General features: G+C 54.9%; 8 protein-coding genes across 8 annotated transcripts; 5 read left to right on the forward strand and 3 right to left on the reverse strand.

Moving 5' to 3' along the window:
• Positions 1 to 7,555: 7,555 nt before the first annotated feature.
• Positions 7,556 to 10,513, reverse strand: emc1 (ER membrane protein complex subunit 1; the record flags this gene model as incomplete). The annotated part of the gene is made up of 2 exons (XM_036643717.1): positions 7,556 to 7,591; positions 7,643 to 10,513. 2 exons carry the CDS (start codon positions 10,511 to 10,513, stop codon positions 7,556 to 7,558), a joined length of 2,907 nt encoding a protein of 968 aa, XP_036491266.1.
• A 381-nt stretch (positions 10,514 to 10,894) lies between these two features.
• Positions 10,895 to 11,599, forward strand: ISY1 (Pre-mRNA-splicing factor ISY1; the record flags this gene model as incomplete). Its single annotated transcript, XM_036643718.1, has 1 exon — positions 10,895 to 11,599. The coding sequence occupies one exon, from the start codon at positions 10,895 to 10,897 to the stop codon at positions 11,597 to 11,599; it is 705 nt and encodes a 234-aa protein (XP_036491267.1).
• Positions 11,600 to 12,090: 491 nt separating this feature from the next.
• CGCS363_v011870 (37S ribosomal protein MRP2) lies at positions 12,091 to 12,556 on the forward strand (the record flags this gene model as incomplete). Its single annotated transcript, XM_036643719.1, has 3 exons — positions 12,091 to 12,197; positions 12,263 to 12,434; positions 12,494 to 12,556. 3 exons carry the CDS (start codon positions 12,091 to 12,093, stop codon positions 12,554 to 12,556), a joined length of 342 nt encoding a protein of 113 aa, XP_036490904.1.
• A 599-nt stretch (positions 12,557 to 13,155) lies between these two features.
• CGCS363_v011871 (uncharacterized protein) lies at positions 13,156 to 14,588 on the forward strand (the record flags this gene model as incomplete). The annotated part of the gene is made up of 2 exons (XM_036643720.1): positions 13,156 to 13,223; positions 13,271 to 14,588. The coding sequence occupies 2 exons, from the start codon at positions 13,156 to 13,158 to the stop codon at positions 14,586 to 14,588; spliced, it is 1,386 nt and encodes a 461-aa protein (XP_036490903.1).
• A 370-nt stretch (positions 14,589 to 14,958) lies between these two features.
• Positions 14,959 to 16,614, reverse strand: CGCS363_v011872 (uncharacterized protein; the record flags this gene model as incomplete). Its single annotated transcript, XM_036643721.1, has 1 exon — positions 14,959 to 16,614. One exon carries the CDS (start codon positions 16,612 to 16,614, stop codon positions 14,959 to 14,961), a length of 1,656 nt encoding a protein of 551 aa, XP_036491062.1.
• A 444-nt stretch (positions 16,615 to 17,058) lies between these two features.
• Positions 17,059 to 18,686, forward strand: CGCS363_v011873 (tRNA threonylcarbamoyladenosine dehydratase; the record flags this gene model as incomplete). The annotated part of the gene is made up of 3 exons (XM_036643722.1): positions 17,059 to 17,235; positions 17,295 to 18,171; positions 18,220 to 18,686. 3 exons carry the CDS (start codon positions 17,059 to 17,061, stop codon positions 18,684 to 18,686), a joined length of 1,521 nt encoding a protein of 506 aa, XP_036490905.1.
• A 1,935-nt stretch (positions 18,687 to 20,621) lies between these two features.
• alo-1-0 (putative D-arabinono-1,4-lactone oxidase) lies at positions 20,622 to 22,172 on the forward strand (the record flags this gene model as incomplete). Its single annotated transcript, XM_036643723.1, has 1 exon — positions 20,622 to 22,172. The coding sequence occupies one exon, from the start codon at positions 20,622 to 20,624 to the stop codon at positions 22,170 to 22,172; it is 1,551 nt and encodes a 516-aa protein (XP_036490900.1).
• Positions 22,173 to 22,395: 223 nt separating this feature from the next.
• Positions 22,396 to 23,061, reverse strand: CGCS363_v011875 (uncharacterized protein; the record flags this gene model as incomplete). Its single annotated transcript, XM_036643724.1, has 1 exon — positions 22,396 to 23,061. The coding sequence occupies one exon, from the start codon at positions 23,059 to 23,061 to the stop codon at positions 22,396 to 22,398; it is 666 nt and encodes a 221-aa protein (XP_036491033.1).
• Between the last annotated feature and the right edge of the window lie 573 nt (positions 23,062 to 23,634).

Below are 23,634 nucleotides of genomic sequence, written 5' to 3' on the forward strand. Positions count from 1 at the left end.
TGGACTTGCGACGTGGCTCTAATCATCGGAGACACGACAGGGTGCGCCAACTGGCCGCAATCAACCGTCTAACTGGCCGTTTGCTCAAACGCATAATCGCAGATGAATGCACCATGATGATCCAAGCCTTGATTTGTTCGTTCTTTGGAGGAAGAAGAAGCGATGCAACAAGTGGCTGCAGGTCGACGGTGTGCTCACATTTGCCGGGGCATGTAAAAAGTACCAATTGCGACTCAATTTGTAGTCAATTTAAAGTTCAAGAGCAGAGTAATTGAATGAGGCTATTAATATCTTGACAGTAGAGATGCTATAGCTGCTCATTGGTTCATGTCGGGATGGAAGGCTTGGGAAAGTCCCCCGACGGATTGGTTCGTGCTTCGTGGGCAGTCCACATTCGCATGGATAGCAAAACTGTTTTCATGTTCTAGTCTACGCCTTCGGGCATTTGGTCAATTTGAAACGATGTTCTAGTCTACTAAATTCTCTTCCGCAAATCTCGGATTTCTCAATGCTTCATGACTGCATAGCTGTCGCTGCAAGCGTTGATAAACTGAATTGAATGACCAGCATTTTCGATTTGCCTCTTGGGGGGAACTTTTCGTGGTGTTCCAAAAACAAGTTATGTCAGGATTATTTGGAGAGTGAAGTTCAGAGATCCACTACACGCTAGGTTTGGAATTGGCTAGCTTGTAGTTTCTGCGGGTGATTGAATAGTTCCATGCAGCGTTGGTGGATTTTTCACTTGATTGCGGGTAGCTTTCATAGAATCCCATAGCCCGCAAAGTCTTCAAATCAAACCTGACCATCTCCTCTATTTCTGGACTATTTCTTCTTGAGAGTACTAACGGCCAAACATTCAGCAAAAGTCCTCGCAAGATGCTTTAGTTTATTGATTCTCAGTCAATGAGAGACGTTGAAGAAGATGACGTAACGTCACCCGAGAGTTTGCATGGCGAACCGATGCAAATGAGGCAACTTATCATAAAGTGGGTCGCTTCAACGTCCCCTGATCGAGCAAGGCATCCGAGGGCCGAACTGACGGCTGGGTCCGTCCAGTGTTGTCTATGTTTCTTACAATGACGCACCTTTATGCGGCATCACCCCACAGCCAAATTGGATCCCGTCCGGTACGATATCAGAAAATATTTCTGACTCCTGCTTCGATATCTGTCGGTTGAACTGTTGTATCCCTCTGAGCCCGCTTTGCTCGGACAGTGGTCTTGACCTACAAAGAGTCAGAATTTCTGCCCATCGATACCAGAAATCACCTGACTTTTCCTGAAGATCAATCCAAGCTAAGCGGAGGCGCAGGTGAACCCAGATCTCCTGCCGACGCTCGATGTCTGGATGCTTTCAAATATCACCTGTTAACTGTCACCTTACTGTGGGTAGATAATATGACAAATCGACCTCGAATCTTCGCACCCTCGTCCGTTTTCGACACTAATGAGCAGACGAAGATCGCCTCGTCTTGTCTTGCCTAGCAGACCCATCGCTTTCACGTTTGTCGACACCAAACGATTGCCTACGATAGCTGCCTGGGGACCATGGCCGATACAGACCCCCTTCATAAACGATACCGAAACTTGACCTCACGTTACACCGAATCCGAGTGCTTCCTGCACAATACAGTGCGCGGGCTTTGTTGGGGCGTCGGGTGATCGGAAACGAATGCGACAATCCGCGCAGAAAATCAGGAAGGCAGCCCTACCGCTAGGCGGACGAGCCATGGCCGCCGAGCACCATAGCAAGCATGCCTTGCATGATAGTTCATCAGGCCCTCGTACTCTCGTACGCAGTCATGGCGCAGGCAAAAGCAAATTCTGTATGGAGTAAGGGGCGTTGGCATTGAGCATGTCGCCCGGGAACAAAGACCACAGTCCGGCCTGCCGCCGGCAGGCAGGCAGGCAGGCAGGCAGGCAGGCAGCTCCCCCCCGAGTGTGGCTTCGCTGCCTTTGACCGGCCGAGTTTCCAGGCCGAGAGCGAAAATGCCGTTGGCGCCGGGATTCGCAATCACTTGCGCCCGTTTGAAGTCAATATTATCCCTTTTGGGGTCCAAGGCGATCAGCCCTGTGCTAGGCTCAGTAGCCACCCGAGCCTTTCCAAGTGGAAGGCTGCTTGCATTTCATCAAAGGCAGTCAAAGCCACAACAGCCTTAATCCCCTTGCGTATTACATTTACGAGGCATCTCTAGGCTAAGATGTCTATAATATCCGTCAAGTTCATGTTTCGTCTTTGAATTGGCTGCCTCAAAAGGGATTTGGCCAGTGAAATCCATCGAATCACATTCATTGTCCTCTCCCTGGCAGCCTCGTCATCTCGCAAGGTCTCCTTGCCAGACACGCTGCGAAAGTTCGGCATGAGACTTCAACCTACCTAGTGGTAGATGGATGCCTAGTGATTGATTGCTCACGAGCCGTCTCTTCGCGGTATTGTTGGCGCGCGGCGCGGCGGCTGGTGGCATCCCAACCAACCAACCAAACCCCCTTGCAACAAATCATGTGCTACGCCGTATCATTGGTCACAGCGGTTTCCAAAACCGTGTCGTCGAAAGGCTGGGACTGGTATTCAAACCATTTGTTGGTCATCACCAAGTCTGTTTTCTGGAACCCGCCGCCCCCTTGGAACGCACAGAAGCCTGAAGGGCACTCCGCCTCGTTGCCTGGCGCAAACTATTGAATCAAAATAGAGAGGAGGATTGGTTTTGGGAAAGAGATTCGTGGTTGTGAAAGTCGAGGCGCATTTTTGCAAGGGTTAGGAATGATTATCACTGTACATTTTTTTGCTTTTCCCCCAATCTCACGCACCTACCTGCATCCCCGTCAACCCCTATGCAACTGTGCCTCCGCCTGATTCGCCGCAAGCGCATATTCATCAGACCGGAGCTGTCGTTCCCGCGGCACAGAAGCTGGCATTGAGAAGAGTACGTGTCGTGTTAGAGTTACAAAGCTAGGAATTTGGCTGCGACCATCGGCTACCTACAGAGGAGATAACAAGGCTAGCTTCGTGAAGTGCGGTTGCAGGGCACATTTGCACATTTCACTTCGAAGCATGGCCTCTTTCCACTTGAAATAAGATGTGTCTGTGATACACTCATCTATCTGAGCCAACGCAGTGTTACCAATTTGAACACCGGGCGGTCATCGGCAAATCGCATTGACTGTACCCGCATTTATCGGCTCCGCTGTTACCCTGATCGGACGACCAGCGGCCGGAGCAAAGAGATGCTGCGCCCCAAAGTCGGCATACCAGCGGCCATACATGCATTACTCTACTGGCCCTGAACGCCGCGATTTGGGTCTCTACTCTGTGATTTGGCTTTTGGACGATGATGCCTCGCCAATCGATGCCGTGAGGCACTCTCGGCGCTGCCAAGTTTCTTCACCGGGTGTTACCATCCCCCTGACCGAGGTAGTACACGTCCCCGGACTTCGACGGGCGGTACGCCTGATGGCCAGATGTGCGACTTCTTCGCAGGAAAGTGGCTTGCGGAAAGATGTTTCAACCTCCTCTTGGATGCCCCTCATTATCGTCATGGAGTCAACACCTGTCTCTGCATCGAACTCGCGGTTTCTCGCGGCATACAAAACGAAATCCAACATTTAGATCCCATAGCCTCACCTCCGCATGATTTGAGGGCGTCATTCCGACAACGGGGTCAGGCGTCGATGCTATCGATAGGGCTATCGTCCATATAATATGCCACGCATGCAGCTGAGCTCGCCCTGTAGTTGCCTTACGTCGTGGCAGCTTACTATACGAAGATGCTCTTGGTGAGCGGATCACGAGGGCTTTAGATCTAAGGTAGGGTTGGAATACTGCCCAAAGATCACAGATCATTCAGCGACATCGGCCATTCGCAGGGCCCGTTTCTCCCTAACTTGGACATTGGGCTGACGAAAGAATTTGGTGTTTGGGCTAGTTTGTATCATAGGCAGGTAACTGAGGCCCCCTTTCATAGCAGCTTTCATAGCGAATGAAACCGTGGGGCGGCGGTTGTGGATGACCTATCAAATAGGGGACTACCCATAGTGAGCTGTTTTTTTGAGGCGAACGCAGTCTGTTTTGAATTCGTGCTGGTATGTAGGCTTACTAGCTTCTGAAACAGCGAATGAGAATTGCAGAGAACGTTGATTCAGCCCCAAGATGGTGGGTTTCGGGCGGGACGGGCCCTTACGACTGACCCATACTGCATAAGGTAGACACATGTTATTCGAAAACGAAGCCGATCATCTAGCTGCCCAGGGACCGTCCCAATGCTCTCTGCCGTCAACACAAGGACTACTGGGACCTGTGAAGTCTCGTGAACATGTCTGCAAAGACAACAATTTCCACTGTCACAGACAGATCAGCGTCCAACTTGATAAGGTGTAAGAGATTCGCCTCGTGAGGCAGCAGATGCCTTCTCGTGGCCTCCATCTTGCATACCTCAGCTTTCGGTAAGTATGGGTTCTCCCCTGCGGACTCCGCTGATCCTCTAGGCAACTGCATCCTCCAGCTGAATCTTCGGGCGTTCGAAGAGGATTTGTCGTAAGACTCGGATCTCGACCACCAGCGCTTCCTGCTGCGATCTACGAGAAGGAAACCTTCATGATTCTTGACAGGCTCGACGGCGAGATTGCTTCCTTCCCACTCTTTATGGAAGTTCTACGACAAATGCCATATAGGTGAGGCACAGCTGATAGATGAGTTGGCACGACAGACTTGCGGGACATCGAACGATCCATGTCCGGCATGATGTCTCACGTAAAACAGTACACGGCATTCTCTAACGCACGGCTTCGGCATTCACAACACGCCGCGAAGACAACATTACAATTGCATGAACCATGGCCTGTGCGAGCATTGGCAAGATGGACACAAAAGTAGACGCATGGCAGTTGTCTGACGAGTCTCACTTGCGAAGACCCAGGTCAGACAAGACTTAACATGAATCTTATTTTAGCTGGAACATCTTGAATCGGATGCCTTGGTTGTACCATAACTCAGCTTGGGGTAGCTCTCATCCGATGGCGGCCTTCACCGAGGACAGGATTCCTGAGGATTCTCAAAGATCCCTCCGGACCCGGTTTCCGGAATCCGGGAGAAGGCATGGCTACGGAGCTGAGCCGTCTGACGTCGGAATAAGAAGGAACTTTGGGATACGCTATGCTTCTGTAAGTCGCTCCCATGTGAGGCAGCAACGAGATGTCTTAGCTGCCTGCTGCAACATGCCCTTCACTCGTTCTCTGGTTTGTCGGTCAAGGGTTTCCGGGATAAGTGGTGTGTCGGTGCGATAGCAATGAGGTGAGCAAGGTTGGGAACAGGCCTCAACCCTACCAGGTACCCTTGCGCGATTAGAAACCTTGTCGGTGAGAGAGCGGTGAACCCAGTATTCGTGCCAGGGGCATGGGACGGGCCGGGGCATCAACAGTCGAGCACATGACCTCCTCTAATGTCAATGGTAAATGTGAAGCACTCCAGCCCAGCTTTGACGCTGGTTCAATGATGGGTCATCGCGAATGCGCACTAATGGTAGCGACCATGGTTGCCTTGCCTTCACCGCTGGTCCCGACTGCTAGCGTGGGCAAACTACCCCGCCAGTTTGCCAATGCTGTCAAGATGCAGGCTGTTGTTGGTTGGGAGATGTTGTGTAAAAGCCAGCTGTTTGCTGGAGAGCTTTCTCGGTGCTGTGCCGCTGAGTTAGGCCGACACCAGCGGTTGAACTAGATATCCAGGCTCAGGTCAACAAGACTGATGCCTGGGTAGATTGTATTGATCCCAACAATGAAGTTATGCCTGCTAGGCAACACGCTTGGAACCTTGATAGCCTTAGTAGCCGCGCTGAGATTACAGATGTCAAGTCGTGTTGGCCAAACCCCCACATCCGTTGTTGGTATTTCAGTCTCAGAACCCGTTGTGTAGGGAGAGAAGGCGGCCAGAGCTAGCGACGCACGAAGTCATGCGATGTTATCGTCATCAGACACTTGCCGGAACGTGTTTCGTCGCCGTTGTTGTGGGAATGGAGACCTACGTGTAGAAAGTGCAGAAGAGCAAGATCCTGCCTTGGTAGTAATAGACGAGGCGGCAGGCATTTTAAATACACATCGCACAAGAAGATCGGCTCGCATGCAGACACCATGCTGGCAAAGCAGACCAGCATGATTGCGGGGTCAAATTACAGTTGCCTGATGATAGACGTCGTGCCAACACGACAGACAAGAGTGTGTCTGCCTTGGACTGGGTGGGACCAGGCGACAGCTGCAGGTGTTCTCGAACAATACCCGGGTAAGGGTAGCAAGGCAACCTAGACCTTCGGGAAGATCTGACACATTTCGGAAGGGAAGAGAATATTGAAATACAGAGTTGTCCGAAAGGGAGGTGGGGGACAGAATCCAAGAGTACGACAGTCCGGTACCACCGTACCATCGTGCACTTGTGCCAAGGAGGTTGTTGAAGAATCTCTTACCGAAAAGATTAGACCGTGGAGACCAAGCTTCTGAGATGCATAACCCGCCGGCCAGTATTGAACGACCACGACGATGTGCTCAGCGAGATGGGATGAATGAATCAGTGGACTTTCGTCCAATGTCTAACAAGTGGGGAGCTCATTAAGCTTGATTCCTCCACAGCACGGGCGGCCTACGTGCCGACGGAGGACTAGGATTCCAATCCTGCCTGGCCGCCTCCGACGGGGTACTGGCCGAGCTTTCCTGAGACTGTCTGAAAGTTCAAAACTGTCCTTGAAGCTGCAAGAAAGCGAAGAGGGAACAAGTGCGGTTATGTATCTCATAGTTGATGTTTACTCTGAAAGATAAGTGCTCAAGCTAAAGGTGACATCAAAGTCATTGAGTTTAGCATGGAAGAACACCTACTGTAGGGATCCTGTTCGTACTTAGATGTAGGACGATTCCAGCATATCCTAGCTTGTACCGTGGATTGTCATCGTGATGAGACTTGCAAAGAGGGAACTTGAAAGCCAGCACGCATCTAAGATTTGTCGCAACGGGCGTTGACGACGCCTCCCTTATGACGGAGATCGCCATGACAAACATCCATGCGCGAATGAGCATGACACATACCCCTATGTATTGACTCAAACCTCGCCCCCATTGACAAGCCCGAACAAACTTCATGTCAGGGTAAGTAATTGAGAGCTTCCTGCGATTGAATACGTCGACTAATGAGGGTGTAGTATCGTGGCGGCGAGCGTGATGGTCTTTGAGATGAGAGGTCGGCGAGGGTAAGCTACAGGCACACAAGCCATCGCCATCTTGGACTCACAGGATGAAGCCCGAAAAGAGGCTTCTATCTCGAAATCACTACATGTGAATGTACGGATGCAATGAGGGCCAAGGCTCATATCCCGGGGCACGTCCGGACCCGCGAGCGCCATGTACCTACCCAGCAACTTGTCACTTTACTTCTCACAGGCCACTAATGCCCCACGGACTCAAGGTGCACACGGTAATGGCAGTGGCCAGAATACCAAGACGACCATCAGGCGAACAAGAAGGGGCAGACCGGTGACTCAAACTCGTAAGACTTTATTATGTCATATCATATCATACACTATTTATGCCCATCTCATGTTCGTCTGCTTCTTGCGGACCTGCATAGTGTTAGTCAAAATCATGCGTGCCTAGGCTTGGGGTTTACTCACAATGGGGCCCAACACAGCAACACCGACGGTGAGGGCAAGTACGGTCGAAATCAGGCTAATTTTGTTAAAGCCCTTTCCAAGGATGTCAAAGGCAAAGCTGGGGGTGGCGCGGGTGCCGAATACATCAACCCCGAAGGAGAAGATCAGACTGGTACTCTCGACGATTGTGGGAGAGGTGATGATCTTCTGGATGCCAATGACATCGCGCTGGTGGGTGATGACCTGCCTGGGGTCGATCTCTAAGGCCGGGTGGTAACGCACGAGGCCCTCGGCCTCCATCTCTGCGGGGGTAGGGTCGCGTCCGACAGGGCGACGCGGCTCCAGAAGCTGGCGGGGCAAGCCAACGATGGCGTGGGACTGCGGCAGGTAGCCAAGGACATGGCGGCTGGTGATGCCCTGGCGAGTCTGAGTGACGGCCAGAGCAGCCAAGGGGGCTGACAGAATCCAGGCTTGACTGATGACAGAGGGAAGAGGAGCTCCGGTGGGAGTCTCGACGGGGTCGGTGGAGGAGAAGTTAGCAGCATCGCCGAGCGGGCCACGGTCGTTGGCGTAGTCACTTTCGTACAAGTCCGAGACGACGATCTGGTAGCCTTTGAGGGACTGGCCAGATTGGGGCTGTCCGGCGTCATCCTTCAGGGCGTACTCGCCGAAGAAAGTGCACACAAACCAGTTCTCAGAGAGGGTGCACTCGACGTTCTTGTCGGTGTCAACACCTTCGTAAGAAGTAGAGTGGAGGACCTCTCCGGAAACCGAGTCGAGCAGAGACACGCTGAGAGTCGACTTGGCGGCGTTGACGGTAGAGACGACGATGGTGTTCGGGTTCAAATACTTGTATCTGACCTTTCTGTCGCCGAGAACTCTACCGATAGATGCGATGGGGTCATGGACAGGTCGGGTGGCGATGTTGACAATCTCAAACCCGGCCGGTGGTGTAAATTCCCAGGCGACTTGCTCCTTAGCGGTGCCATCCTCGTCGATGTAAGTAAGTCCTTTGAGCTCGCCGTTTGTTCCACGGACAACAACAGTCTGCTTAGGAGCCCAAGCAGCAGGAACATCGCCGATGGCACCGCCAACACCAACCGGGGCAAGCCACGGGCCAGAGGGGCTGTCCACAATAGCGGCAGCCTGGGTTTGCGCCCAGGAACCCTCGGGCATGACATCAACCATCTTACCGGTATCGGTTTTGGCGACGACGTATTCACCGTGGAAGCCGCGGACGGTGACGTGGGACTTGGCATCCTCGACAAAGATGCCCTTTACGTCCCAGGAAGACCCGCGGGGGATATTGAAAGCGTCAAGCTTCCAGATGACCTTGCCATGCTTGCCAACGTCAAGGCCGAAGAGCTTGCCGCGACGGGTGGCCAAAACAACCAACTTGTTGAAACCGAAGGCATCGCGAGAGAGGCCTTCAGTCTTAGAGACTTCGGCCCCGGTGATGCTGCTGACAAGACGTTGAGGGATTGAGGCGAGGTAGTCAGGGAGGTAGGCAAGGTCGTCGATGTGGCGGGTGACGCGGTGAATGTATGCGGACAGAATGCTGCTATGAGCCTCGGCCTCGAGGGTCTTGGCCAGATCCTCGCTCTCGGGAATCTCAGAAAAGGCGGCGGCGACACCACCAGTCAGACCCTCAGGGCGGCTCCAAGCCTGTTCGCCGTTACGAACAAGCAGCCAATCATCTGAAGTGGTGACGGCGGCGCATCGGACGGCGAAGTTGTCACCAGCCTTCTTGATAACCTCCGAAACGGCGTGAATAGCAGAGACGCTTTCGGTGCCGGCCTTGTATGGCCAACGGCCCAAGATGGCATGAGAGCTGGAAGACGTCAGGATAACCTCCTCCTCGGTAATGCGCGTGAACCAAACGTTGGCGCCCTCGGAGCTGGTGGAGAACGCGCCAAGGCCTGGCAACAGAGGAAGTTCGTGGTCCCTAGTGATGGCGTTGTTCTTGATATTGACATGGTAAACCTCGCCCTTGTTGCCAGCCTTCGTCCTGCTGTGGACCAAGAAATGCGGCTCAGACTGGAGGTGATGAGGGGCATGGATGGCCACCTCGAGCGTGTCAGCAGGCAGAGTAAACTCCTGCTTGGTCTTGGTACCAAGGACGTTGACTTTGAGCTTCGAGTGTGCAGCATCGGTCCAGGCAATAATCGGAGATGCCGAGTTAGCGCCAACGAGCAGAAGATCCTCCTTGGTTTGGATGTCGCCCTTAGAGCCAAGGCTGATGTCGTCAACGCGCCGGCCGTCAACCGTATCATGGACTGATACACGAACGCCGTACGAGTTGGCAGAACCATAAAGGCTGACCACGAAGATCTTTTCGATATTGTTCGACACCTGAAGTGGGACGGTCTTGCTCGTGTCGTGGAACTCGAAGACGACGCTTCCATCCTTTCCATTAAGCCGTCTCAGGGTCGAAGATCCATCATCCTCCTCAAAAAGCGCCAGCACGTCTTTGCGCCCGTTCTCCGTCAGCTCCATGACCTCCAAATCCCTTATGTCGCCCGTGAAATCGGTCCACCACACGCTTCTGCCCGACATGGCGTTCCAAGCCTGTACGGTGTTGCCATACGCAGAGACCACCCAGTCCTCGCCCTCGGCCGCTCGCAGATGTCCACCGCCGTTCGTGATGTTTCCAGTGAGGAATTGACGCCATACAACGGCGCCATTGCTCGGGTTGACGGCTCCGACAACGCCGACGTCGCTCAAGGAGTACAGGAGAGAAGCCTTGTCGTCCTTCCTGGGCTTGTGGAAGAAGGTCGTCTCGACCTGAGGCACGCCGATAAGTTCATGGTGGTAGTCGATGTCGCCGACTTCGTCGACAAACACCGCGCCTACCAGAGATGAGGCTGCGAGAAGCAGCGTCGGGAGGCGCATCGTGGGGTTGGTCTGAAGTCGCGCGAGCTGTTGATAGCTCCAGAAATGTCCAGATGTACTATTTAGCTTGGACGTCACACTGTTCAGTACGGATACAGCAGCGCGGGCAGCTTAGCCCCACCAAAGTACCTAAGCCGTTGGCTGATTGGGTAGGGTGGCCCGTGCTTCCGTGGAGAGGTTGGCGCATTACCTTCAATGGAAAGTTGCATCAACTGCTTCTCCGCGACTTTCACCTCCAGCGCCAACCCGATTTTCATTCCAGGAAGTTCGACGCCTCTCCGGCCCCAAAGCTGTCAAGATGGTAAGTTATCATAGTATTTCTATGCAACACTAGAGCGCTAACGTGATTTGCAGGCGCGAAATTCGGAGAAGGCGCAGTCTATGCTGTTTCGCTTCAGAGAGGCACAGGCTGCAGACCTCGGAATCATCGACATTGGCAGAACAAGGCGGCCAAGAGTAATCACTGAAGTCGACTCGATACCCTCCTGCGAGAAATGGCGTGGTCAGGTGCTCAAGGAGATCTCGCGCAAGGTCTCTAAGATCCAAGACCCGGCCCTTAGCGACTACCAGATCCGCGACCTCAACGACGAGATCAACAAGCTCATGCGGGAGAAGTACATGTGGGAGGTACAAATACGGAATCTGGGAGGACCGAATTACATGCGCGGAGGCGGCAAGATTTACGACGAGCAAGGACGTGAAATACCCGGCGGCGGCAAAGGCTACCGCTACTTTGGACGCGCACGAGACCTCCCGGGAGTCAAGGAGCTGTTCGAAGCAGCAAAGGCGAAAGCGAGCGATGAGAGACCACTGGAGACGAGGGATGACCTGCGGAAACAGGTCGATGCGGCGTACTACGGCTACGCGCCAGATGAGGAGGACAAGGACTTGCTCGCGTACGAAGCTGCCAAGGAGGAGGAAGCATTCGAACACATGGCAAAGTCAGGAAAGCAGCAAGCGCCAGAAGATTGGGAGCCACTGCCGGGCGACGCAGGGGACGGCAAGGGCTGGGTATTGCCAACACTGGAGGAGGTGCAAGAAGAGTTGATCAACAGGAGACGGCAGAAGCTCTTGGACCAATTATAGTAACATGGCGCGGCGCTCTCCTCTTCTTCGAATAGCGACAAACCTGATAATTCGCCGAGGGGAAAAGGATACTCTAGAGACGATGTGGTGGTGTACTTGTATTTCTGTTGGACGTCCAGATATAGACTGCGACGACGGCTGGCGTTCCGGGGGTCAATGGCTATTCCAATACCAAAATCATTTCCGTCACATCTCAATCGCTTCACAATACTAGCGGTTGCCTTACAAGACCAGTGTGCGTACCATTCGTGGTTCGCATTACGTCCCTTGAATGATTGGTTAATACCTTAGCGCTTGGGTAGCATTGAATTTCTCCGCAGACTGCTTGGGCTACCTACCCGTTCCCGGTGAGCATTCGGTGACTGATAAGATAAGCGCCCGAAGCGGCACCACGTGACGGATCTTCAATTCTGCGCGAGCTCTCTACTGAACTACTCGAACATCACGACTATCGACATCGTCGCCGCCCAATTCCCACCAACGCCGCCAAAATGTCGATGTTCCGTGCCAAGAAGCTCGATCTGGGCTGTTTCGTCAACATTCGGACGATTCGTGACCACACCAAGCGCCAGGTCTTCATGGAGCACGAGCCCGAGAGGTGAGCATCACCGAGCACCGTCGAAATTGCGCAGACCACAGGACTGACATTTGTGATCGCTGCAGGCAAGCTCTCCGCCACATCATCCGCAACGCGACCCTCCCTCCCCGTGTGCGCGCAGAGGCGCAGCTCCAGCTGTCGCAGATGCACTCCTACACCCGCTCGACTCAGATCCGCAACCGCTGCATCCTGGGAGGCAAGTCAAGGGGTGTCTTCCGTGACTTTAAGATGACGAGGGTATGTTGAAAAGCTGGCAAATTCTGGGCACGAAGGCAAAGGTGCTAACGCAGTCGCAGTACAACTTCCGTATGCAGGCCTACGAGGGCAACCTGCCTGGTGTGAAGAGGGCCAGTTGGTAAACGGCCCGGTGGAAGGAGACGATTCGACGATCATGGCACGAGAGCGCCTGTGTACAATACAAACATGATTGGAAAGCTCTTCAATCGAAGTAGACTTCAATCAAGTTTGAGCGACGTATAGACGAGGGACTGGCGTTTTGGTCGCAGCTTCCCCAACCTGGGAAGGATATGTACAGATACCAAAACATGTAAAATGCACAACTCCCATTTGTTCCGGGTATGTGATTGTTTGCAGTTTCCTGCTGGTATCCAAAGCTTTCTGGAGAAGGAACAGCCCGGCCTGTGACTTCCCGTTTGCTGCTTGTCGACTGGATATATCTGCACAAAGCAGCCTCTTGCTTCCATCTTCCTCTACAAACAACAACCCGATCAACCACACTTTCACTTTCACCTTCCGTCACACTTTCGGGGCAACAAACAAGTCAATCAAGTCCTCCACCAGTTCTTTCCAATATTTCCTCATACTTTCTAATCTGTCATTCCTTGGATCTTCTCCCTCTCTTCCCACTTCACAAGGCAACCTCAACAACCTCGAGGTCAGCCAGACTTCTTTCTGACTTAACCAGACCACCTCAAACTCATCATCGCCACTCGCCGTCATGTTCCGCCGCCGCTGGTCTGCTCTGCCCGAGGACCCTGTGTTTCCCTCGGACATCAAGAAGCTTGGGTGAGCGCCTTCCTTTGCTTTCGCTCAGCTGAAGCTAACACCAACAGCTACTTCATCGACACCGACGATGAGATTCACAAGATCGGAGACCCCAGCTTCTACTTCAAGTACTTCCTTACCAAGAACGAGCGCGTCAACGACCGTCAACGTTTCCACTTCAATGGCAAGTACCATTGCAGTCCACTTCCTGCCAGCTTTACTAACCTGGTCACAGAAGCCATCCGCGATGTCGTCCACGAGCGCCTCGAGAATCTCGGCATGAGCAAGACGCTCCTTCCTCTGGGCACCCCGGCTACTTCTCCCCACGTGCCCATCTTCACCAGTGCCAATCTTTCCACTGCCTCCCGAGTCGTCGTCATTTTCGGCGAGCCTTGCCAGGATCTCGGCAATGTGGCTCTTCGTGTCGCCAATAGATCTGGCGGAATCGATAAGGGCAGCATGGTCTCCATCGTCCGGGAGCTACTCAAGCAGCGATGCTCTGCCACCGATCCGTCCCCTCCTGGAATCATTCTTGCCAACGCCGGCGAGCTGTGGTGGTGGCCTGAGGGACAGAAGCCTCTGAGCCCCGTCTCAGCCTGCGCTGTTCCGATGGCAAGCATGGTTCACCACGGCCGCGCTCACAACCCCAAGGTCCATTCCATCCCCAAGAATGAGCACCCGCTAGCGCACATTCAGTACGTCCTCAACGAGGCCGTTCCCGCCATCACCGCTGCGACTGCCTCCCTCGACATCATCGGCATCGGTCTGAGCGCTGACCACATCATGAAGGCCCTCGACAACCCTGGCACTTTTGATGCTATCGGCAAGAGAATCAACACACTTTCGGTCATCGGCTGCAGCACCAGCGCCGACGAGCTTTCCCACGAGCCCCTCAGGGATCTCCTCGTCCGCCGCGGCCGAGCCTACATTACGGATGAGGCTGCCGCCATGACGCCCGTTGCGAAGCCTGGTGGCAACCCCAACACGGCCTCCTTCACCCAACATGGCTGCACTGTCTTCTCTTCTGGCGAGGTCTACTACATTGAGTTGATGTTCATCACCAGCCGCGTCCCGATTCTCGCCTGGCTTGAAGAGGTTGCTAAGGCAGGACCTGACTACCGCCACCCGGAGATCGTTCCCGTCAACCCGGCTATGCCCACCGACGAGGAATGGGCCGCGACCACATCCAGCTTCGACAAGATGTGGGAACAGATGCCGGAGTATGCGAAGCCCAGCATCGGATACGCCGTGCCCAAGGAGGTTGCCGAGCAAGCCAAGGCCCTCGAGGAGCTGGAGCTTCACATGGAGGCCCAGGTTCAGAAGCAGCTCGGAACCAACAACGATGACGACGAGGAGGAGCAGTTGTTGCAGAGAGCTGAACGCTAGGATATTTCAGGTCGTGCAGCTCCAGCTCCTATCGCGGTCTAAAGCTTTGCACCTGGCATGTCCGTAGGCCAGGACGGGCACATGCATGGACTTCCTCGCACTCAAGGACAATGCTACACATGAGGAGGGGAGGAGTGATGGAGTGTGTTCTCAGATAGAAGGCTGTTATTGAGGGGACGCATGGAACAGTGCAGCATCCAACTCCCACAAATAGAGTATTTTGGAATTCAGCCGGCGGTGCTCATCTGCTCTCTGCAAAGCTGCAGTACACCGTCACAAGGCATAGATAGGGAATCAAATTTCTTGGTATCATTGCTCTGTATTTTGAGTGTGTGATGTTTTGAACAATATTACACAGTGCCCAAAGGCCTTACGCCCGAAGCAATGATGCAAGCCCAGCAGCAGGTGGCTCAACATTCACCAGGAGCTCCCTGGTGCGGCGTATCCTCTCCGTGACAACGTCTTGCTCCGCAGCCCACCTTCCATCAACCGTCTTGGCCTCACTCCAGAAACCGAACGTAGACTTAGTAGGCGCGGCGTTCTTCTTCGCCTCCTCCTCTTTAGCAAGCTTCGCCACCATCGCAGACCAGTTTTCCAGTCCAACACCCAAACAATCGCGGCACGTCTGGCGAGCCTCCCTGTCGCCGCCGACAGTGCCGACCTTGCGGAGCTGCTCCTCAGCAAGGTCGACAGCGTCTCTCGTCCAAGCCAGGCCCTCCTCGCGATTCGCCTTCGCGTCCTTCGTCGCGAAGAGGATCTCGCCAATGTACAGGTTCAGACTGGCCTCCTCGCAAAGTTCCTTGGAATGCCTCCAGGGCGGGCGGGAGCCGTCGTCGGGCGGGGGCGGGTACTTTGGCGCCGCGGCGGCGTTCCATACTCTCTGCCACAGAGACGTGGGGACCTCTTGCGGGCGCTCCTGGCCCGGCAGAGGCGTCGTGGGGAGGGCGCGGCGGGCGCGGAGGACGGAGATGAAGATGGGCAGCGCGGCGCTGACGTCGCCGCTCCTCGCCTTGTGCGTGGCGATCGACGTCAGGACGGTCAGCACGTTCTCGGAGGGCGGTGTCGTCTTGTCGTTGATGGTGTATGTGCGTCCGTCAACCAGCGAGGCGGAAGCCGTCTCTGTGGCCAGGGCCAGTGCCCATTGGTACATCTTCTCCGCAGCATCGGGCATGCTCTTGAAATCGAGGAATGACGCATATGCCAGCGCAGCGTCCATCTTCTGCCGGTTCGTGAAGCCCTTCGTTGTCAGGATGCGCAGGTAGGTATTCTCCGCCGGCTCGAAGGCGACCTCGCAGTCCTCCTCTCTGGGCGCCTTGTCGACCCCATGGGGGATCGGCTTCGGATGCGGATTTGACGGTCCGATGACCATCTCTGGAGGAAACACACGGTTGCTCGCTCGATCCTTTACCCATCCGTCCATCTGTTCCTGGCCTTCCGCCATCAGCATCAGAACCTCGTAGTATCCCCTCCTCCACTCCTCGCTCTTGGCCGACACATCCTTGCCAGCGGCGCCCAGCCCGTCAATCGACAGCGGCTCGTCCAGAAGCTCCCTGATCCCCTTGCCGTCGCGTTCTACATCCTCCAATATGTTCAGCGCCTCCCTGCACGAGATGATGACCTCGGCCCAGTCGACGTTCCTCAGGTGCGGGTTGACCGCCGCGCTCTTGGCTCCGCGGATCCACATGCGCGTGCGGATGGACCACTCATGCGGCGTCGGGAAATCCTTCTCGAGCGCCTCCTGGTTTAAGAGGAAGACGATGGCGAGGACGCAGGCGGCGCCGCCCCAGATGGAGATGTTGTAGCGCAGGAAGAGGCTGCCCTCCCAGCGCAGCCATCGCTTCTTCTCGGTGGTGAAGTAGCGCGCGCGGGGGCGGTTTGTGACGGGTATCGTAAGGAAGGGCAGCTGGGGGCGGGTGGTGCTGCTGCGCGCGGTGAGGGCGGTGTTGCTCGTGAAGGGGCGGGTGTTTTGTTGCAGGCGGAACAGCCTCTGGAGGAGGATCCGCCGGAGGGCGAGGCGTTGGCGCATTTTCGGCTGCTGCGGGGCCTTTCGTTATGTTCAGATGAGGGTATGAATCATGGACGGGAGAATTCGCGAGGTCGGGATCGTGGGGTTGACTTTGGAGTTGCGATTGATTTGCTGCTATCGTCAAATCTTGAAGCTGCCCTTGTCTGGTTGTGCCATTGAAATCTGGGGGGAAGCAGTGGGGGGCAGGCCGTCCGTGCTCGTTCCGCTGACGCGGGACACTTTACTCTCGTCTGATTGGCCATTGACCGAAAATCCATTTTGTGACCTTGCTCGCCGATGATGGTGCAACATTTTGATTTTCACGACTGAGACCCAATTGCTACTCCAAGAGGGTCAACCTATTTGATAGAAGGTCAGACTGGCTCGGTTTCTAACCGCCTAAATTGTTTTCCTCAAACGAAACTCGCCAGGAATCTTTTTTCATCATGAGCATACGAGTATAAAATGTCTTCACTTTTTTCAAAAGCGGCGTCAACCCCGCACATACAACTAGCTGCAACAGCGCTGCTATCCGGCGCGACAGTAGCATGTCTTATTTTCGGCTACCAAGCGTTCGAACGAGAAGAACGAATTCATGATCTCAAAAAGTCCATCCCCGCCTCCGTCGACTCATCTGGAAACGTAAAGTCAACCCCTCCATATGTGACTTAAAACCTCACGACTAACTCATTTCTAAAAAGCTCACTTCATACGGCGGCGCCTCTCCCCCTGTCGACAAGGAGGATGCCCGCAACCAAGCCCTGGCCCGTCGCGCCCAAGCCGGTGACTTCGACGAAGAACTGATCCTGGAACAACTCGCCCGCAACCGCGTCTTCCTCAAGGACGACGGCCTCCGCAAGCTACGCTCCGCCTTCGTCGTCGTCGTCGGCGTCGGCGGCGTTGGCTCCCACTGCACCGCCGCCCTCGCCCGCTCCGGCGTCTCCAAGATCCGCCTCATCGACTTCGACCAGGTCACCCTCAGCTCCCTCAACCGCCACGCCGTCGCCACCCTCGCGGACGTCGGCATCCCCAAGGTCCAGTGTCTCTACCGCCGCCTGATCGCCATCACCCCGTGGGCCCACTTCGAGCTCAAGAACCAAAAGTTCGAGAAGGACGTCGCCGCCGAGCTGCTCGCGCCGTGGGCCGAGGACGGCCAGAAGCCCGACTTCGTGGTGGACGCCATCGACAACATTGACACGAAGGTTGCCCTGCTCAAGTACTGCCATGACCACCAGATTCCTGTTATTTCCAGCATGGGCGCCGGGGCCAAGGGTGATCCTACTCGTATCAACGTTGCGGACATCGGTGCCAGCACTGACGACGGTCTCTCGAGGGCTACGCGCAGGAAGCTGAAGCTGCTTGGTGTGACTAGTGGTATTCCTGTTGTGTACTCCAACGAGGTGGCGGCTGAAGGCAAGGCTGCCCTGCTGCCCCTTTCCGAGGAGGAGTTTAAGAAGGGCACCGTTGGCGACCTCAGCGTTCTTCCCAGCTTCAGAGTGCGAATTCTCCCCGTGCTGGGAACCATGCCCGCCGTTTTTGGATACATTGTCGCGAACCACGTCATTCTCAGCATCTCAGGTACGAAGCCATCAACCTACTTCAAGACCATGACTAACAGTGAGCTAGGATACCCCCTCGACTACGTCCCGGCGAAGAACCGCGACAAGCTCTACGGCGACATCGTCGGCTTCGTCCAGGGCTCCGAGACCCGCCTTGTCAAGCACCGAGACGGCGTCGAGGCGTCCATGGGCATCCGGGTCCCCGTCTCCCTCGGCGATGCCGCTTTCCTGACCGAAGAGCTCTGGAAGGGCCGCAGCGCCGTCACCGGTCTCATCAACAGGCTCGTGCTCGTGCGGTGGAAGAGGCCTGAGGGCAAGACGAAGCTCGTCATTGGTGAGGGCTCCGAGCAGCAGAAGTGGACCAACATCCGGTTCCGCGACCTGGTCTGCATGACGAGGGACGAGGCTCTCCGCCACGAGAAGGAGTATCTCAACGGCGAGAAGAACCTGGAGGACTTGTACGACGCGGAGGTGGTTGCCCGGGTTGAGGCGAGGCTGCAAGAGGCTGCCGAGGCGGAGAAGGATAGACTTTAGAAGATAGAATATCACTTGATCATGATTTCATGTCCAATTATCAAAACCTAGTGCAATTCCAAAGAGCGTGTACATGCCCCTTTTCTCTGTCTCTCCGTTCTTGCCTAGATGGTGGGTACAGTGCGTAGACTTGTGTATAGTGGGTACCCATACTGTGGGACAAGCCCGTAAGCCTGTCGCGTCCAGTCGCGTTCCTTCTTCTTTTGCGCAGCCAACCGAAGGCAATCCACCTCCATCTTCTTTCTGCCAGGCTTCCTGACAACGAAACGTCGCACGCCTCGTGAGAATCCACGAGGCAGTTCAGATGATTGAACTTGTCGCACAATATTTGTTGTCGGGCGTCCTGGCAATTTCGCCATCTAGCCTGCGTCTGGATCGCTATTGCCGTCGCAGAGTCCCAAGACTGACCATTTGATTTCAGATCAACGCACTCGGCGACAGCTCGAGAGCTTCTTTCCAGCCATGTCATCACTCCAACCTTTTCATTCCTTTGCACGAAGCGCCTCTGATCCAGCGCGTGTGCTCTCTCGCTCGCTGGGTGGCTGTCTCCCAAGCGGGAAGCAGCATACTCCGATGCGCCTGAGATCGTCAACATCGTTTCTGTTCCTGATCACTGTACCACTTTTCGAGCAAGCTACCGTTTCCATCCCCTTCCTACTATCAGAATATCGTCTGCGCTGATGACAACTCTCACAAGGTTATGGGATCGCCAAACGGTGTGGTCTCTAACGAAACCCTCCATTTGGTGACAGGACCAGCACCAAGAACAGAGATCTGAGCAGGCACCAGCTGGGGTTCCCCCAGTCTGGAAACAACTCGTTGCGTTTCTCTTCCAGGCTTGCTCACATTCTGAGATCACGCGCCGCCATGACCGACAAATTGCAACAAGTCTAGAAGCAAGGTCGTTGGCTGACGGCCGGGACCCTTTCGGGGTTGTGGCTTGCCTCGACTATGCGCATGACAGCAATCATATAGTTTTCAATCGGAGCTGGCCGGTAGGTTCAATCTTTGGCGCTGTTGAAGACACTTGCTAACGGAAGACAGATCCCAGAACTGCTTGCCCAGTGGCTGCGCAGCGAGGAATTCAGAATTGCCCGGTGATGACCCAGAGTCCGAAAAGCCAAATTTGCAGACAGCACGAGGGTACATCCAGTCACTTTGGCGGAGCCCATCGGCCGTTGTCCGTGAGAACAATAAGAGAGCTAATCTGAGGGCATTTTCCTTTCGTTGTGTGGTTTGGTTGTGTGCTGGGTATATCTGTCAAGTGGCAGCGACCTGGAAATCTGGTAGCTGTGGAGATCCAGCTTAGGTGTGAGAGACTGTATTACAATACAATTTACGTTGATTTTTAGATATCATTCACCTACGCGAGAATGCATGAAGAACTGCGACGAGGTTGAAAATGCACAGAACGACGGACGGTACGTCTCGGAGCTTCCCTCGGCTTGGTCGGTGCAGGGATTCCAGCTCAGCGGAATGTACCCCGCGGACAGCTGTACAGCTTGGGGAAGAAGCTGTGGGCTTAGCGTGCCCGGCCCTGGCTTATCGGCGCATCCACATGTCGCAAACAGCAACTCGATGACGCGACCATCCAGATATCGAAGAGCTCGTCGGGCTAAAACGGTACCGGACTGAGAGACCCTTTTATTAATGTTCCATCCCGTCTCCTTCCAGCCCTTGCCTACACCATCCGCGCGGTTCTTGGGTAGAAATTTAGCACATTCCGTCTTCTCCCTCACTAGCCATGCGTCCTTCATCTACCTGTGCTGCTTCCACGGTTGTCCGAATGCGCCGAGCGCCGAGTTGACCTAGGGCACCAACCTTGATGAACGTGGACAGCCTACTGAAGTATCTCTGAGCCATCAAGTCGCACAGAAAGCAAGAAACGGACAGATTCGACCTCAACCAGGATTGACCTTTCCTACACCCGGGGCCATGGACCCTACTATCCTTGAAGAGCTCGAAAAGAGCTCCAACGACGTGCCCTTTCGCGCGCGTCCCAATCACGTCCACCACACATGGGCCAAGACCTTCTACTCCCTGCCGGAGCTTTACATCCAGCCCGAGTCCCTCGCCGAGATCGAAAAGGTGGTGAACCTCGCGCGCAGATGCCGCCGTCGCATCGTGACCACCGGCTGCGGCCACTCGCCATCCAACATCACCTGCACCTCGAGCTGGCTGGTCAACCTCGACAACTACAACCGCATCCTGTCCGTGGACAAGTCCTCGGGTCTGGCGGTCATCCAGAGCGGCATCCGCCTGTACGCCCTCTGCGATGAGCTCGAGCGCCACGGCCTGGCCATGCCGAACCTGGGCAGCATCAACCAGCAATCCATCGCCGGCGCCATCTCGACGGGCACCCACGGCAGCAGCCTCTTCCACGGGCTCATGTCCGAAGACGTGCTGGCGCTAAAGATCACCCTCGCCAACGGCAAGACCGAGATATGCTCGCACGACGAGAACCCCGCGCTCTTCCGCGCCGCGCTGCTGTCGCTCGGCGCGCTCGGCATCATCACCGAAATCACCTTCCGTGCCGTGCGCTCCTTCACCCTGAGGTGGACGCAGACCATCGATACAGACGTCAAGATGCTGAACGCGTGGAAGAAGGACCTGTGGACGCAGAGCGAGTTCGTTCGCGTGTGGTGGTTTCCGTACACCAGGAGAGCAGTGGTCTGGAGGGCGGACAAGACGGACGAGAAGCCTGTGGAACCACCGAGGAGGAATTACGACGGCGCGTTGGGGTACTACGTTTACCACAACCTGCTATACTTGGCGCAATATGTGCCGCGGATCCTGCCCATGGTTGAGTGGTTTGTCTTTGGCATGCAATACGGCTTCTCCAACGGCTCGACCATATCCGCCGTCCAACCCAGCCGCAAGGCCCTGCTCATGAACTGCCTCTACTCACAGTTCGTCAACGAGTGGGCAATCCCGCTCGAACGAGGCCCCGAAGCCCTCCGCCGTCTATCGTCGTGGCTTAACCATCTAACACCGTCGGACCCGGACTACATCCCCCACAACATCCCCTTCCCAGCCAAAGGCCTCTACGTCCACGCGCCAGTCGAGGTGCGCGTGAGCGACACGACCCTGACCTCCAACGTGCGGCCGTACCTCGACCCGACCTCCCCCGATGGGCCGACGCTGTATCTCAACGCGACGCTATACCGGCCGTATCTTATGGACCCGCCCTGCCGAGCGCGGTACTACGAGGCCTTTGAGTGGCTGATGGAGGATCTCGGGGGCAAGCCGCATTGGGCCAAGAACTTCCTTGCGAGCGAGGCGGTGGAGGACTTTTACGGTAGGGAGCTGACGGAGTGGCGGTCCGTGAGGAACGCGGCTGATCCGGAGGGCATGTTTGTCGGGCAGTGGCATCGCGAGAAGGTGCTTGGCAAGGGACCTAGACTTGCGCTGGAAGAAGCTGAGTCTGTGAGGACGCGGACGAGGGACGGCGGTTTGGAAGTTGCGGGTGTTGTGGGAAAACGATAGATACGGCCACTTTCTCATGTCCTTGCCGTCACAGATGCGTTGGAGTCTGACGGTTGGAGGGTCTACGCCAGCAAACTACACGAATGTATTTTCTTGTTCCATTATTTCATTCTAAAGTGGTACTGCTTAAACTACTCGTCAAGTACTACATGGACAGGCACCATGCATTGGATAAACTTGGAGTAGCCCACGTAAGGGGGGCTGGCTTCGCAATGTCGACATCTCACGAGTCCCATTCCTTCGCCTCGATTTGCCCGAGCCCTTGGAAAAGTCTTCTACTGCCCAACACCTCGTCATACAATTCGATTTCCTGCGACATCACATCTCGAAGTTCGACACCAGTGCTCTGTAATCTCTCTAGAAAATAAGTCCACTGAGGTGTCTTGGGCGAAGAAATCCAGGATTGCCAATGGACGTCAGTCGCAACTTGCCTTGTATGCCTCCAGCTCGGTGGGGTATCTTCTGCCTCACGAAGTAGATAGCTTGTCTGGAAAAATGCCCATTCGTTGAGAACGACTGGCGCCCTGTTGGTGAACTCACGCTGTATGAGTTTGAGGTTTGGGAGCCAGTGCCTCATCCCCAGCAGCCACTTGTTCTCCGATGTGAGCCCGTTCATGTTCTCGATGATTGACTTACACTCGCTGAACCACGTTTCAACGACGATTTTCTCGATGTGTCTGAGCCACTGAAGATGCGGTAAGTCGTCGATCAGATCCACTTGAGGAGTCTCCTTGTTCAGGTTTATAAAGTCCACCTCCCAGTTGATCATGACGTCCGACCTCAGGCCCTGCTCAGGTTGTTGCGAGATCGACCAGGGGTCTAGGCTCTTGCGACGATACGTAGGAAAGCTGAACCGCTTGCGAAGGCCGCGAGCCACGGACCTCGACATACGATCAATTGTGTTGTCGATGGAGTAGTAGTAACTCTTTGCGGTCAAGTTGCGGCCTGGGGCAACGGGGGCTAAATCCCAAGATAATAGGATAGTATCGTTCCCTATAAGATCCTCGTAGCCCTCCCAATGCGCGAGGAACTAGCGTGGGATGAGGTAGAACTCTTTCCATATCATTCGTTGAATGGCCGGAGGGAGTTGGGGGAATCGATGGAAAATGTGGGCACAGGGCGATTCCAAGGAACACTTGTTTCTAGGCGAAGGCTCGTCAATATCCATCATTTTGGTGCGTGTTGCTGTCTTGAGAGGGAAATAAGGCAATGGAAGATTTTTGATGTACGCCTTCAATACTCTTATAAATCTTCCAAAAGCCCTCCTAGGGCCATCAAGTCTGGGTGTGAGTCACATGTGTCGGTCCACATGTGAAATCAAGACTCGGTTTTTTGAATGATGGCCAGACCGGCGAGGTATTTTAGGATTCGACCTCGGGGCGAAGAGGTGCTTGAGGCCAGTGAGGCCAATAGAAACGTCAGGGCTATGACAGATGGGATCGGTAGGGAGGGCTACAGGCCT

Source organism: Colletotrichum siamense (genome assembly GCF_013390195.1).
Source record: "Colletotrichum siamense strain Cg363 chromosome Unknown KSG_Cg363_contig08, whole genome shotgun sequence".
NCBI classification, from domain to species: domain Eukaryota; kingdom Fungi; phylum Ascomycota; class Sordariomycetes; order Glomerellales; family Glomerellaceae; genus Colletotrichum; species Colletotrichum siamense.